The 16,833-nt window shown below is 45.9% G+C and overlaps 1 protein-coding gene across 9 annotated transcripts in view; it reads right to left on the bottom strand.

Annotated features, from left to right (window-relative positions):
* Positions 1-356: 356 nt before the first annotated feature.
* TLN2 (talin 2) overlaps positions 357-16,833 on the bottom strand; it is a 446,962-nt gene continuing 430,485 nt past the window's right edge. For all 9 annotated transcript variants that reach the window (XM_082383205.1, XM_082383207.1, XM_082383204.1 and 6 more), the window contains 5 exons: positions 9,347-9,472; positions 6,170-6,232; positions 5,896-6,078; positions 2,933-3,058; positions 357-1,390 (listed from right to left, as the gene is read on the bottom strand). In XM_082383205.1, coding sequence (XP_082239331.1) covers positions 1,262-1,390; positions 2,933-3,058; positions 5,896-6,078; positions 6,170-6,232; positions 9,347-9,472 — 627 coding nt within the window. In that variant the 3' untranslated portion in view covers positions 357-1,261. The remainder of the gene's footprint in view (positions 1,391-2,932; positions 3,059-5,895; positions 6,079-6,169; positions 6,233-9,346; positions 9,473-16,833) is intronic.

The raw sequence follows: 16,833 nt of genomic DNA, 5'->3' as shown, positions 1-16,833 counted from the left end.
CTTGGGGAAAGGCTCAGATTAAAGTTAAGTTCAACATCTTAAAATGCCCTTCTAAGGAGAGGGCTCCGAAAAGAGAAAGGAGAGGAGGGGGGAAACTCTCGAACTGTAATTCTCGAACCGTAGCGTACAGAAGACAGACTCTGAAAATACGGTATGTCTTCACCTCTAAGATGGGCTAATTAGCAAAACTATCTTGTTAAAGGTTTGTAATGATGTTAAAATGCATCTAGATTTTGGGACAATTAGGACATAGAGAAAACATCCATCACGGGTTGGAGGACGGATGACAGATTTTTTAATAGGATCTTGAATTCTGATCATTTTGAGAGCAGAGAAGCTGATGTGGAACCTAAAGATGAGGTTACCAAGGAATTGCTTTATTGGAGCTGAATCCCCACTTCAGATGCCTAAGGCGGGCTGTTGTACTGACTGTTACCTGGGGGACCTGGGTTTGTGTGGATGAATTTGTATGAACTCAAACAGCCTCTACACAGTAAGGAGCCCACACATTTTATTACAGCCCCTGCTCACTGAGCCCTGCCAGTCCCCCATACCTCTGCCCCTTTAGATTATGGAGGAAAAAAAAAAAAAATCATTCGATTTTCTGGGCCACAGAATACAAGTTGGGTCTAGATTGTACAACGAGCTTACACACTGAGGCAAGAAAGCGTGCAAACAGGAGCAGGAATTCTTCACCCTCTGGGTGAGCCAGTGCTTGAGACACAGCAGGAGGACCCGAGTTGCCCTCCTGGAGTCCACACTGGTTTATGCTTCTGGCCTTTATTCACCGTGTCCAACTCCAACGTCCATCTTCTCCTGAGAGGGAGAAGAGTATCTTTGAGTAGCTATGGCATCAAGGATTTCCCCCGAGCTGTTTGGTTTTTTTTTTTTTTCCTATTAAGATTTCACAGCAGGCCCAGAGAAGGACCAACAGAAGCGCGAGTGTCTGAGGACGATGTAATACTGACTCCTCCTTTTTGTTACCAGTCCATGAACCCGCGCCCCCTCTCTCCTGAGATACAGTGAGGCGGGGTTGGGGGAGGTGGCAGAGGAGCTGTGGGTGGAACACACTGTACCGCGTGACATCACCATCATGCAGCTGGTGCCCGACAAGACAGAGGAGCGAGCAGGAGAGCTCAGGGCCCCCGGCTCACCCCAGGGGGAGGTGGGCAGTGCCAGGGCGGTGCCCGGCCCCTCAGGACCACTGTCCATCCAGTTCTCGCATGGCCGGCCCCTGGGGTGCGCCCTCTTGGCTCTGGCCTTAGCCTTCGTCCTCCCTCAGCTCGGTGGGTAGGAATTTATACTGCTGTTGGCGGATCTGGGCTAGTTTTTTCCTTGCTTCTTCCAGTTCTCGCTCTTTCTTCAGCATTTCCTCCTGGGCGGCGATGATCTAGAAGCAAAGCAACAAGCTGGATGGATCTGAAACTTTTTAGGAAACTGCCCTCCCCTCCACTGCTTGCCTCATGAGCTCCCACAGCCTCTGCTACAGTGGGACACAGTAGTGTCCCGGGACTAAGTATTCTTAGCTCTGGAAACCAGCCTCTGTGCCACGGTTCAGGTTTTGAGACCAACGATCCAAGACAATAAGCTGACTTCTGGCCACTGATTTAACAGCAAATATATACTGCGTCCCTATGATGCACCAGGCTCTGGTGTAAGCACTTCACACGGAGTGTCCCATCATCTTCATGGCAACAGTGTGAAGTATGGCCTATTGAATGTCCCATTTTTCCAATGAGAAAGCTGAATCTCAGAGATGTGGGTCCACTTTCCTGAAGGGGCCCATCTGGTGGAGCAGGACCCGGCCCGGGTATTCTCGAGGCTAAAGCTGGATTCCTTAACTACTAGACGGCTTTCATATATTTACTTCATGCTTCTAAGGTGTGATCTGAGGAATATTAGTTAATAGGTATAAAGGGGAAAGGGTAAGTCTGTGCTCAAGAAAGTCAAGTAGATTTCTGAAAAGCAAAGGTCTTTTCAGAGTCTTGCTAGACTAACGAGCATTGTGATATCTGAGGAGGGAGTACAGAAGTCAGTGATTCCCAGAACTGTTTGATCAGAGACCCTTCTTCATGAAACTTCTCATGGAACTAGTGTATCAAGAAGCAGATTCTGGTAAAAATGCATCCTGTGTATTTCCAAACACAGGGAGTGGTTCAGGAAGAGCTAAGAAAGGCATGGGAATGAGTAAGTTCAGCCACAGGGCCTCAGTGCTCCTGCTGGAAAACCAATCTCATATAGAGGATTTACATTAACACATTCCAAACTGCAAGCATGGTTTCCTGACCTTTCCACCCCACTCTCATTCACAAGAATGCAGGCCTGCATAAGTCAGATTCTCATCCACACTTGTAAAACTTCTGGGAGAGGGTCATCATTCATTCTTTCTCTAGGGCCAAAAATCTGGAGTGAGTAGCAGCTCCAAATGCATCATTTTATTTAAATGATAATATCGCTATCCTCCAATTCTCTCCTCTCCCTTTTCTATAACAGAATCCCTGATTTTTAGGTAGGCACACTGCTACTCAGAAAAGAATACTCCATTTCCCTGCCTCCTTTGCAGCTAGGCTGGCCATGTGATGAAGCGCTGACCAATGGCATGTGAGAGCAAGTGATGCAGACAACTTCAGAGTCATGCCCGCCCTAACTTTCCGTCTTCATGCTGGCTGGAAAACTGAGGTGGTTACCAAGCCATCTTAGACCAAGACGTTGCCAAGGCAACATCTCAGGGACGGTGGAGCAGTAGGCGGATGGGGTCTGGGTCTCAGTCACAAAGCAGCCTCCACGCCATCCCTAGACTGCTTACACCCAAGACTGTCTCTCACCAGGGAGAAATAAACTTCCATCTTGTTTAAGCCACTGTTATTTCGTGCCTCTGTTATAAGACCGTGCTCATCCTGGGAGTAAACACTGTCTGGGTTTAATCACAAACCTGAGCAATGCCCCCTACAAACTTTGTTTTCACTACAACATCATCGTCATCAGCTTTGCCAAATGCTGCCTTCTGGGCTGCACGCACAAGATTGTCTGAGGCTCTTTTCACAGCGTTTCCTGCTGCCTGGAGAGGGGACAAAACACACATTATATCATTAGAAACAGCCATTTGGATTCAGTGAGACAGACATGGAGGCACAGTTCATGAGACTATGAATTGATTTATCATCCAATTGTATATAACACAGAACTTCTCTCTAGGTAGTATCCATTTGTCCATCCATCCGTTGATTCTACCAACACTGGCACCTACCTAACCTTAGCTCACTCACAGGTTAATGAGACACATTTCCTGGCTCCCAGGGAACACGCATGTCTCAGGGGAATTACAAATTATGTGAATACACGATTATAGCACTATGATATGTGTGTTAACAGAAACTTGCCCAGGGGCTGCCTCCTTGGTTAGAAAGCCACCTCCCCCTGCCCCATCCTACTGAGGCATACTGGAGGACTTGGCTCAGAGATCGCTCTTTCTGTCCGTCTCGGCCTTACCCACACCCTCCCAGGTGCTGCTGGAAAGCTCCCTGCTGGCTTCTTTGCAGCCTTTACCACACTTGTGGTTGCCTGTCTTCCTCCTGGACAGTGAGCAACTTGAAGGCAGGGGCTGTGACTTCAGTCTCTGCATCCCCAGCGCCGGGCACAGTGGCTGCGCAGGGCTGGGGCTCGCTGAATGCTTTTGGAGGGAATGAAGGGCTGTGAAAGCACAACCTACCCCTGCACAGAAGGAATGGGAGCCCCACAGTAACTAGGGCCTTTACGGATGTGCTTTTAGAGTCACAGCTGGCTTTATGCCGCACGGTCAAGGATGGGGCGAGTGCCAGACACACTGCAGAAGAGCTGGTCCACGTGCAGCCTAGATCTTCAGCAAGGGCTACAGCCCCCACTGGTTTACTCTTAATGCTCAAAAGGCATGGCCCAGGGGACTTGACCTCTGCCACCTGAGGTCTGGAATTTCCTTTTCACGGTGGTCAAGCCTTCGTTACATCTCCCACAGTCCTTGACCAGTCCCCTCAGCGTCAAGGACTTGTTCTTGGGGGTGAGCCATCAGAAAGTTGAGAGTTTTCTCATTTAAAGTTAACTGGCTCATCTGGTTGGTGATCTAAAGTGGCCAAGGGGGACCACGAGGGCTCGCGCAAGAAGGGAAGGGGAGGCCCATTAGCGCTTGACGAACAGTCATCATATGCTTATTCTCAAAACAGTTTTATGAGGTCAGAAATCATTAGTCCACTTTTCTATGTAGAAAGTGAGGTTGAATAACTAATCTAAGATCCTGCAGCTGGTAAGTTATAGAGCTGTGATTTGAACATAGGTCTGTGTAGCCCCAGAGAACCTCTGGGGTCATTGTAAAGAATTCACACAACATTGCAGCATCCAGATAAATCAGTAATGATGATAATAAGAGTGATGCTGGGTTGTATCTGTGTAAATCCTTAGGACTTACAAAAGCACTTTCACATTTCTGACCCTCGTAAGAGCCAGTGCCGGCATCTCTATCCTCATTTTACAGACGTGGCAACTAAGGCCTGAAAGGTTTTGAATGATTTGTATAAGATTATGCACTTTGTACATAGTAGAGGCAGGTCTTGAACCCAGGTCTCTCTTAACTCAGGATGTTTTCCAAAGGAGTGTCCCCCAAACCCATGAATCGCACATTCACAAACATGCAGCTCCCCATTTTCCCCTGGGTTTATGCCAGGAGAAAAATGAAGGTGAGGGAGGTGGGTCAGAGAGAGGCAGACACAGGAGGACCAAACAATGGCCATGCACTTTACAACTTAGGAAATATGACAAGAGTCCCGAGTCTCAGTGGAATTGTTCAAATATTTCTGCCATTTATGATCTTACATAAACATTTTTAGCAACATAAACAATCTGTATTACAACATTTATTATAGTAACAAACATCTAGAAAATTGGAAACAAATATGTCCAACATATAGAGAAATTCTGGCATCATCAGTTGATATAATATCATGCAATCATTAAAAATGAGACTCATGAAGAATGAACCAGTTAGCTTTGCACAGGGCCATTATGAAGCCTTTTCTTCAAGGAAAAAAAAAAGTATGATAAAATGTGAAGTGAAAAAAATGCAGAATGTCTCTGTTAGGATGACAACTAGACAAAAGTATTTTGTGTAAGATAAAAACAGGAAGAGAAAAAAATAGCACTGGACATGTGAGGATGGTGAAGCTATGTGATCTTTTTCATTCCAACATTTCTTTCACTGTGCTTAAAATACACAATCAGGAAAACATAGATCCACTGGGCAGAACTCAAGTGACACCTTCATAAGTGTGTTCTCTGGGCTCTGGGAAACCTTAGCAGCATCTCATATAAATTCCTCAGTCCTTTTGTTCTCTTCTTAAGCAAACACTGAATGAGAGCCTCCACTGAAACAGGTACCATCTTAGGAGTGAGAGACACAAAGATAAAGATCTGGTACCTGCACCTAAGAAGCTCACAGCCTTGTCAAAGGTGGACTAAAGATAAATGTGGTGGTACTGGGTGACAGGAACTGCAAGACTGGTCTGCCCAAAGGCTATGGCCGGGCAGAAGAGGGACTGACTGCCCAAGGTCTGGGATTCAAGGAGGGCTTCCCAGAAGAGGTGGCTTTGGAGATGAGTCATGAAGGACGAGTAGGAGTTCACCAAGGTTGGGGCTGGTGGGGAGGAGGATCCCAAGGCATGAGACCAGGAGGCACGCATGGAGAACGTCAGTTTGGTGGCGTTGCAGGGGTAGGACGCATGGCTGCACATGGCAGGAGATGAGAAATGTGGGACAGAGCTGGCTGATGGAAGGCCTGGTGGGTCATGCCAAGGAAGCGAGACTGCCGCCTTTGGTGACACTTACCCGCTCCAACAGGAGTATTTTCCCACCAGCATCAGTGACCATTACCTGTAGCCGCCTCATGGCCTCCGAATCCTGATCAGCCTTCACCTTGCAGGCCACGAGCAGCTGAGCCGTGGACGCGGCGACCTGCTTGGCGGATGAGATGAGCTTCTCCTCACTGGCGTGCCCCTGCACAGAGGCATTAGCCGCCTCGCAGAGACTGCTGGTCGCAGCTGCCACCATCCGGGCCTGGGGACAGTCAACAGAGAAGTGACTTGAGGCCCAAACCTCCCTCAGGGGATCCAAAAAGCCAATGGGGAAGGAGGAGAGGGCAACTCACGGCAGAAATCAGGCCCTGTGACCATTGTCCGTCATCTGCGGCATTGGCGGGGATGGAGCCCACCTAGAGTGGAGTAGGAAAAGCAGCAATGAGGGAGGGAAGGCACAGGGTGACCTGTAGCCCCCAAACTCTACCTTGCCCTGGATTTGGAGAGAAAAGCATCTCATCAGACATGCAGCACCTCCCTGGGACTCTTGCCAACAGCACCGGCAGGAGAATGGAGCACCCTTTCCCATGCAGGACCCCAGCAGCTCCAAGACTGCACGTCCTGACTGGTTTCCACCTGGGCCACAAGGAGGCGACCGGAAACGCTCTCAACGACCTCCATTTCGCTGCCAGGTACCGCGTTTCTGGGAAAACGGCTCAGGAATGATGGATGGGGCTATCTTGACACGCCTATTTCCTCTGCTGACCTTTCTCCATCTCCAACACGGGAGCCCCTGAGGCCTCTTCATTCAAGAGGTGAAGGAAGCTTAAATCTCTCCTGATTCCTGACCCTGGAAGCCATGCTGTGACTTTCTGGCAGATGATGTTAAAAAAGGGGGTGCGTCTCTTTCCGTACAATTGAGCACAGATCCTCGCCTTAAGGAAATACAGACCATTTTTTTCAGGGGTGGGGAGAGAAGTAAGAAGCTGGAAGTAAGATGATCCCCGTTTCTATTTAGGAATTGTTGCAACAGTGAAACATTTTCTGACCAGATGTAGAGGGGGCTACAGGAGGAAACACCTTTACATGTGTGGGAGGTGCCTGGAGAGGTAAGAGATGAGTATCTATTCATTGGGTTATTTGTATGGAAATATGTTAATATAAATGTTTCAGACATTACATGAAATTTCTAAAAATCTTATATGTTCTGGTATAATGTTATAAGTCATAATTCTAGTTATTACTTTAAAATGTATATCTCAGAAATAACTAAATTTCCTTGTCAATTGCATTATTATGAACTTTCATCAAATCTTTAACCGTGGTCATTTTTAAGTCTTTTGTCATTTACAGACAGTTCTGGGTGTACTCTGATGCTTTTGCAAATATGTTCCTATAAAAGGGTTTCATCTTCAGGGAATTCATGGAAAAGACTCTTGACAAGTACAGGTTTCTGGTAACTGACTATACTGCTGAACTGAATGAATAAGCCCTTTCAGAACTCTAATGGAAAACTGATGAATTCATAAAAGTGCTAACAAAAGATCAAGATGAAAAAAAAATTAATTACATGGGACTGAGTGAACTGATGAGGATGATTATAATTTTTGTGACTTTCTGTTTGAATAATAAAAAAAAAATCCCACAAGGACACAGAGGCAAAAAATATACAAACCAATTTTCACTGCAAAGTAAAGGAGCTGTTACAGTGGAGGATTACTGGACTGAATGTCAATATTATGACATAGCATGAGTGTGTTTCGTGTTTGGTAATTGCAATCATTGTTGCTTCTGTTGTGGTCATCCATTTACAATGCATGGTGTCAGTTTATTTATCTCTTGTAAAAATAAAATACAGTGTGTGTGTGTGGGAAAAAAAAAAAAGAGATGAGTATCTAAATTTGCATATGAAACTGGAGCTCTGCCAGCACATCAGGGAGTGCTGAAGGTCAGGTAAGGCCCCAACGTCCTGCGTATCATCTATAGTTCCCCAGGTCCAGCTGAACCTCCGTTACCAACTTTTTAAATGCTTGAACGCATAAGTTCCTTGGAGGACAGAGGCTTGGCCATATTCAAGTTTGATTCTCTAGTGTCTAGCAATGTGTCCAGCACGTAGATGGCTCTTTAATCAATGTGCAAATAAATCGAAAGTTTTAGGTAGGATGTTCTTCTCAATGATCCATTTTTGGTCTTTACATATCGACTAGTCAACAAGTCCTAGGTGACTGAGGTCGACACTCTGCTAGATCTACAGGGGATAAGTGAGAAGCATAAAGGGACAGATTCATGCTGGTTGGGGAGATGTACATACATCAGTATTGGATACACAATGGTTTAGAAAGAGGAACCAGTGGACGTAGGTTGGATTAAGGCACAGCTAAGCTCACAAGAGACTTCATGGAGGAAGACAGAAGGCCACCAGCTGTGCATAACTGTCTGTATTACAAGTTCTTAGGTCAATTGGACTTCCTTGGTGGTGCAGTGGTTAAGGCTCCGCGATCATAATGCTGGAGGCCCAGTTTGATCTCTGGTCAGGGAACTAGATCCCACGCGCATGCCGCAACTAAAAGTTCACATGCCACAACTAAGGAGCCCATGTGCCGCAACTAAGGAGCCTGCCTACTCAACTAACACCCGGCACAACGAAATAAATAAATAAAATATATATTTAAAAAAATGATAAAAACAAAAACAACCAAAAAGACACAATCACATCCGTCATCTGTACACTGACAGCGAAGGCCTTTTAACATCAAATATAAGTGACTGACAGTTACAGTGACCAAATTTCCCAAACCTGGCAGGATTTCCGTGGTGACTCTATGATTGAGAGGCTTCTCTGCAAGACGTAACTTGGATGGGGTGGTTCCATGTTGTATGGGAATAATAGGACACACGGAATATTTTACATTGGAAGGCCTTTTCACATCCAGGAATTAGTTTAATGTACTATTAATCCTTTGGATCACTGAAAAAGAACTAGGCTTTCACGCTAATGCACATGGAATGGGTGACTGGAGATGAAGCAGGTTGAAGAAATCTCAGCTTTAAAACCAGACCGGCCTTTTGACCAAAGGGCTAAGGAAAATGCTAACTGCAGAGTTGGGACGGCATTCAGCTCAACAGTCCTAAGAAAAGGAAGGGAGTCACCGGAGTTGGACATGGTATTATAAAGCCCCTGACTACGGTGCTTATATAGCCATCCACCAGGAAAATATGAGTTTATGGCTTTAAATAGCCTAATGTACAGCGGGGAAAATAAATGTCTTGTTCAGGCCCTGATGGCTGCCTGGAGTGGGAGCTCTCCTTGACAAGAAGCAGATGAGAGGCCTGGAAGCTAAACCCTTCATTCTGTCTGTCAGGCTGAAGCAAACAGAGCATCCAGTGAGATGGCAAAGCCGGGCAAGTCAGGGAGGGAAGGGGCGGCACGGCTTCCTCGGTCAGGACGCAAGCGGTATCGCCTTTTTCTTAGTCCTCAGAGGCTCTTGCTGTGTGAACTTTCCACCACTTGGCCAGTGGGGTTTACACACCTTTCCTTGGGCCACCAGCTCCCTCTGGGCTGCCGAGGCCGATTTGACCAGGGCACTTGTGGCAGCAGCAATGGATTTAGCAGCTTCCAAGATCTGTTCTTCAAAATCCAGGGTCTCATCCGCTTGCTATAACCAAAAGAAAACAGCATCACATGCAATTCGTATCCCCAAAGGGCGCTTTCTGCCAAATGACTTACTTCTTGGTCACCTGGCTCTTCCTCCGTGCGTGGCCTTTTATCCACAACCCACACCCAGGGTAGAAAGGCTGAAGCTGGCTGGGTGCCTCTCCGTCTGCTGCCCCCCCCCCCTTCTCTAAAAGATAAAAACTGCCAGCATTGAGATTCCTTACAAAGTTCAAATCAGGAAATTCAAAGACAGACTATTTTTCCAGACCAGAATCTTTAAAAAGACATAAATTCACTGGGAATAAAATGCATTCGAAGGGTTCCATTAGCATCAATAACCCAAATCAAAATAATCAATAATTGAAATCCAAAGAGTGGGTGGTGGCACACTCTCCCACAACTCAAGGCTCAGAAAAATGGGTTGAAAAAACGAAAGATGGCTATTAGCTGTGAAAAACCTTATTGCTCTTGGGTGAAAACAAAAGTATTTGCATTTCTGTGGCTGAGCAGAGAGCCACATGCCAACCAGAGATCACCAGTGGTGGAAAAGAAATTGGGGCAACGCGACATCAAGGTGGAGCTTACCCCTTGGAAACCCGAGGCACGGCTCCACCTGGGGAGGAACACTGGCTCCCCCCCACTGCACAGGTGCTATCAGGCCGTTAGGGCTCTGCTCTAAATACACCATCACCAGGCCCCCTGCTGCCAAACGCCTGCGATGTTGAAAAGAATCAACATCAACAAAAGAATCAACTTTCGGGAAGTTGGGCAAGTGTAAAGACCCTGGTCCCAGGCTGGGTGGGACGGAACATCACAATACACTAGACGACCGCCAAGGTCCCCTCCAGCAATATTGCTCTGTGAATCTAAGCCAGTATGGTTAAGTGCCCCTTCGGTCACAGAATGCTGAAGATGTGGCTGGTACCTTTCAGGCATTAAGAGATGATGGTCAGGTATAGCAATACTTTTCTTTGTGTGTGTTGGTAAAATATACATAACACAAAATTTACCCTTTGAACCAATTTTAAGTATACGATTCAGTGGCATTAAGTACATTCCCAATGTTGTACAACAGCGATACGTTTTTAAGAGTGTCTACTATATGCAGGTATTTTGTGAGGCACTTCCACGTGCATTAACTTGTTTAATCCTCACCAAAAAAGAGAGTAAAAATCATATACAGTAGTTATCTTTATCCTTATATTTATAATGGGAACCTTAGGGAGGTGGAGTATTGGGCCAAGATCACGTGGCAGCATGAAGAATCTAGACCAGATCTAAACCTAAACTTCTCTGCCTCCATCATGATATGTTTTTCCTAGATGAGGCCACCACTTTGGGCATCAGTGAGGAACGACTTCATGCTGGAGGCTCAAAGTCGGCTCACTAATGGGCCCATATGAACCATCAGACAGGATGGATACACGGATACAATGCTTTTCCAGTTCCCTATTCTTTATGGCATCTCTCCTGGTTCAAGATGTGGCCATTCCTGCTTTTGTTTTTATAACCCATGTTATCAGAAAAACATTTCCGTGCACATCTAGTGGATCTGAAGAATGACAGCAGCATTTGAGATGTTCTGAGACAGAAGCAGTATTTCTTTCCTATTTCTGACACAGTCTTGCTCTAGGAGCATTTAGGACAGATACGGATTCCGTTCCAATAGATTAATTTTGGATTCCTTATTATGGGGTGGGGAAGCTTGTTGATAGCGGTGGAATACAAAATTTGTTCACTGAAACATAAAACGACTCATTTTAAGACACTCTGGCATAAAAGGAACTGTTATACATAAGCCACAAGAAATGGCATTGGGCTGTGATAGGTAGATTCAATGACCTTGAATTAAGAGCTTTTCTGGAAATTCGTTCTGCAAAAGAAAGTCAAGCATATAACAGATTAAGGCACTGGGGAAATCACAGAGTTTCTGAGTCCAAAGGGAGCTCCTCCTCATTTTGCAGATGAGGAAACGGAGGCCCGTGTTGGCTCCCAATGTCTCCCAGACCCTTGCAGCAGGTGCAGGGGGCCTCAGCTATGCTATGGGTTCCAAGGTTGAGTCCACTTCACAGCAGGTTTCTGATTTCCCAAATTTTAAAATGCACAAAAATGGAATTTCCCAAAAACTAAGTGCTAACTCTAAGCATGGATAGATCTGAAAGAATATCTCATTAGCACTGATTGAAAAGGGCTCTCCCATGTCTTTCGCTACCCTGGCTGGGTTTTGTTTTTTTTTTTAAAACACATGTTTGAAATACATACTCAACTTGGAAATACTTCTGACACCCACAGATTTTTCCTGCAATGACAAGTGCTGTAATGCCCTTTGATGAATTTTTCTTTTTCTTTCCATAAGATCTCTAGACTTTAAAATGGGCATGGCAGGAAGCCTTATCTCTGAGAGACATTTCCTCTGATTAAAAAGTATGAGAGAGTTTCCCAAGAAAAAGGCTTAATAAAGCCGACTGTGATGGAGGGCAAACATTTAGATGCTGCAGTTGGGCAGAGTTCCATGATGAGATCTGCCTTCTACCTGCAGGACTGGTACCTTTCTGTGGGCCAGGTTTACCATTAAGACTAAATGCCCACTCTCTCTCTCCTGCTGAAATTAGACATAATGCTGATGTTTCCTCATACCATACAACTTCTAGCCTGAGAAAATGGGATCTCCCCAAGCCAAGGAGACTTGGTGAAAAGCCACGGCACCCCAGTCCAAATTCCCATTGGCTTCAGCTCCCACCAGCGTACAGGATGGAATCTGGGAGAGGGGTGTGAGGGTAGTGAGAGAAGGGAGGGCATGTGCTTAACCACGGTGCAAAAGAGGAGAGAAATGGAATTGGCTTGGTCTTTGAAGGACTTCCCTGAATAAAAGGATCACAATTAAAATGCAGGAATTGTTAATAGAACAAACCCCACTGTAGCTGGGAGATTGAGGAGAAGAACAGTAAGTTGGAGCTGCTGCAAGGGGACCCTGGGGAAGAGTCTGGAGACCACGGCATCTGAATGTAAGGAAATGCTTTCACTCAATGGGCTGCTGAATGGACAGCCCTTCCTTGCTCAGATCACTGAGGATCTGGTGGAAGATGCAGGTGGTATGGGCTACCATGGGGGAAGTGCTGGTCTGGACTCAGGAGAACAGACACACCAGTCAGCTGAATCCTACCAGCCTGCAATCTCCTCCAGGGCACGGACTGTGTTTCATCCAACTTATGTCTCTGGAGCACAACGTTAGGTAGAGAAGCCCATGTGATAAAGGTTTGTTGAGAGAATGTATCCATTTAAGATGAGTCTCTGAGTACCGGAGTCCAGCCAGATGACAATTTACATAGTAAGAGAAGGGGAGATGCACGGAGTAAGTGTCCCCGTCAGTAACTTTCCATTCCTGATTCCTGGGGACGATTGGACACACACATCAAAGCACTGGCTCCTGCCCTGTGGAATGCTGTGGGTTGTTAATTGTACGCTCTATCTGTATCCCTCAACTGGCACTCATAGTCTCTGACACTGACTCATGCATATACAGATGCAAAACACAGCAGCATTTTACTAAGAGGCTCTCTTAACAAAATAATGTCACAGATGTGCAAACTAACAGTCTGCCTTGCTTAATGAAGGTGTCAGCTGCAGCCTCTGAGAGCTGAATCCATCTTCTCATCCCCTGTACAATGCTCTTTCCCTGGTCCCCTCCACTAGAAAAGATTATTGGCCAGGTCACTTGTAGCTCTCAGTAATTGTCCTTCCAGGACTGTCTAGCAGACTCCAGCCTTGTCTTTTCGGTAGCTTTGAGAAAAGTCTAAGCATCCTTTTGCTGATATTTTTCTTGTTTGGTGATCTTCTCCAGAGCTCCTCTTTTAAAAAGTTAGAGGTCTGGCGAGATCCCTCTTGGGAAAGGCCACACTTTGGGCTGACTCCCTGGCTGCCTGCTTCCCACGCTCGGGAGAGCATTTGAGACTCCTGTTGTGCTGATAGAGAGGGGGAAGGAGGGTGGAAAGGGGGAGAGAAAAGGGGAGGCCTTTCCTCATTTTTATTTTGTCTTTTGGCCTTTCAGGGATTCTTGTAATAGGGACAAATCTTGACTCCATATTGGATCTCTTTCTTTTACTTTAACCTTTGTATTCTATTGCTTTTGCTACAAGAATTGTTGCCTATAGCCTGAAGTATACAGGCTAGCCCACTGTAAAGGCTCTGACCTTTAAAGGTATAACACTTTTCCGTTCATATAGAGATTAAAACGTTGTAGAACAGAGAATAACATGTGTCTGGTTGGAGGTTTATAGGAACATTGTGACCAGACCTACTGTGGACAGCTGCAAGAACAAAGGATCCCGGAACCAAGAAGTTTGCAGCAGCCAACCACACCCCCTCCTCTTTTAGTATTAAAGGAGGCTGAATCCTAACTCAGGGGAGATGGTTCTTTGGGACACGAGTCCACCCTCTTCTTGGTCTGCTGGCTTTCCGAATAAAGTCGCTATTCCCCGCCCCAACACCTCATCTCTCAATTTACTGGCCTGTCATGTGGCAGAGCAGTACGAGCCTGGACTTGGTAACATTCTGAGAACCTAATGTTTGTGTCAATTCATTCCTTTACTGAAACTACCTTCCCTCCTACATATCCGATAGGGCTGTTATAAATAAATTATTAATATACACAGAGCATAACAGACTCATAGTAAATGCTCAATAACTATTAGCAATTAATTTCATTTTTCTTTCTATTACTACATATATTTTTTGTGGTTTTAAAAACTGTTGTTCAGACTTTCAGTCTGTTTCTCTGCCTGAACCCTGTTTTCCACTCATAATTCTAACAAAGATTCTAGCTGCCATTTCTGACTACAACCTACAATATAAATAAAAAACACAAATCAAAGATAAAGTGTCAAGTGCCGGTACTGCTTCCAGCTTCTCCCTTGACACCCAACCAGTAGATGGACAACTGGATTTCAGTCACTGCTCTGCCCTTTCCGCCATGTGACTTTGGGGAATTTGCTGCCCTTCTCCAGGTATCAAACAAACATGTTCTGTTTGTAATTTCAAGAGCAAACTCAACCCTCCTGGTCCTTTAGCTCTGACACGTTACGGTTTCAGGTGAAACCTTTTTAAAGAAGGCACGGACTAAAAATTAGCACCGACTCCTTTTTCTTTTGCTCCCACTCTTTTGGCCTCCTTCCTGCAGTATCTTTCCCAGCCTCCACCAGGCCCATCCTCCCAGACAGGTCCCTGGGCATGCGTCTAGCAGAGGAAGAATACTTCCATCTGTGGTCCTCTTTCTGGCCTTTTTCTTTGTGAATTACATCCCTGTGGCCCCTTCCCCTGATGGACTTGACAGTGAAGGAGCCAAAGGCACCCACAGGAGATGGCCAAAGGGTCACTGCCCTGATTTCCACCTCCCTCCTTGAAAATCTCCTTTGAGGGACCGCCTTGCTGAGAACTGATAAGCACAATGGTCATTTCTCTCACAACTGGCTACAAAAACCAGATTACAACTCACGGCACCGTCTTTCCAGTTAGGAATCATGCTTTTTCCTGTGTTACTGAACGCTTTGTAGGATGCTTACTATTCAAAACAAGGTCTTATCACATCAGAAATTTAAAAAAAAAATTCTTTGGGTGTAATTTTTTTTAAGTGTGAACATTTGCATATAGTTTAAATGTCCTTCGGGAAAAAAAAAAGGAGGCCAACACTGAGAACTCCCACAACACAAGTGAAGCATTTTCCTGCCAGGTGGAAGCCTGAGTGGAACAGGCAGCCCTGTTTCTGCTTTGTTTGTAGCCAGTTTGGCTGCTACCAGTTTGCTCTGATACTGAGTTGAGAGGTGCCTGAGGGGAGACCTTAGCCTGTACCCAAAGACCTGAACGGTCTGCGAACCTGGTCAGCTTCTCTTCCAGAGGACCCGTGGGTGGGCTGTCTTTAGGACCACCACGTTTACTAGTCCTAATAAAAGGGAAACTTCTCAGAACCACTGGAACTGCCAAGAGACCAGAGCTGTTCAGCTGGCCTTGGCTCCCCCTAGGTTGGCCTGGTCTCAGGGGAAACTCCAAGGAAACTGTCAACGGACAAAGCAGGTGACAGAGAGAAAGCACTGCCAAATGGTAATGCCAGCAACCTGGGGAGGGACCACCCTCTGCCTCCAGACGTGGAGTAATGCATGTTCCTGCAGCGTCTGAGGGACAAGGTGTGAGCATGCACGGTTAGTATCTTGGGGGAAGTTTTCCCACACTCGCCACCACTTTATTTTTTAATGAACAGTAATACCACTGGGATAATCTTTTAACTGCTACTTCTGTTTTTTTTTCTTTATGTCATTCCAGGTTTATTCTACAGATATATATGAATATCTTATCCATTCCTCCTTTATCAGAATCTATTAATTGCTATTTCTGTTTGATAGAAAAATTCTTAAAGATGCGTCATACTCTCAAAAAAAATAAATATGAAGACACTTGAATGTCTGTCTAGGAAGCATGGATGAAGAACAGATGACAGAATTCTTTCAAAGATTTAACCAGGTAAATTTGCCACACTGTAAACTCACGTGACATGAATTGTGTGTGTGTCTGAGGAGGCTCTGGGAGACCCACTACTTTACCTGGCGGGGAGTCACGTGGGAACACGCACTGGCTGAACGCCCCACCCACCCTCACTCTTCCCCTCACCTCACGTCTCCTGGCCTGGAAACAGCCAGTGGCACATGAGCTCAATGTCACGCTTTGGCCACAGAAAAAATGCTGTATCCTCCTTCTCCCTGAACATCTGGTTGTCTTTCCCCTTCACCCAATAATCAGTAGAGCATGCTGGTCAACAGCAAGATGTACGAAAAAAAGCTATATCAATTTTCATGTACGGGCCTCAAAGTTCAGGTCCTTTTAAACTGTGCTTTTCGTTATTCAGAATACCTTGCTGTTGCTTTTCCATGACAGTTTGTCGTTTTGGTCAAACAACTTTAACTGGACTTAAAACAATGTTCTCTAGCTGCGTGAAGGTACAATTGATTGCGGCAGCATCTTGAAAACCATCTGCAAGAGCTCCTGCTGGTGCACAGCCACTGCTCTCTCCTCAGTGGAGAAGGATCCCAGGGACAGGTTCCACTTCCTAACTCTGGAAGCTGGGACTCCAACACTGTATTTTCCCCTCCCTGCTGCTCTGACCGGTCACTAGGCAGTCCCTGCAAGCAGCGTGGAGATGGCTCCTAGACCCCAGACAGGGGAAGCTTTCCCGACCTGCCTGTTCACACCACTGGCTCACTACCTGCGTGGGGTATTGTTTGCATATTCAGGAGTGTCCTTTACTAGAGCACTTCCTCTTTGCTCCCCAAATCGAAGCCATTAGCACAATAGTTCTCTTTTCAGAAAGCAGTGCTC

The sequence above is a fragment of the Balaenoptera borealis genome (genome assembly GCF_965194805.1).
Source record: "Balaenoptera borealis genome assembly, chromosome: 3".
Classification (NCBI taxonomy): domain Eukaryota; kingdom Metazoa; phylum Chordata; class Mammalia; order Artiodactyla; family Balaenopteridae; genus Balaenoptera; species Balaenoptera borealis.
Note: the sequence above shows the minus strand (reverse complement) of the source record. Positions and strands in the feature narration are given on the sequence as shown.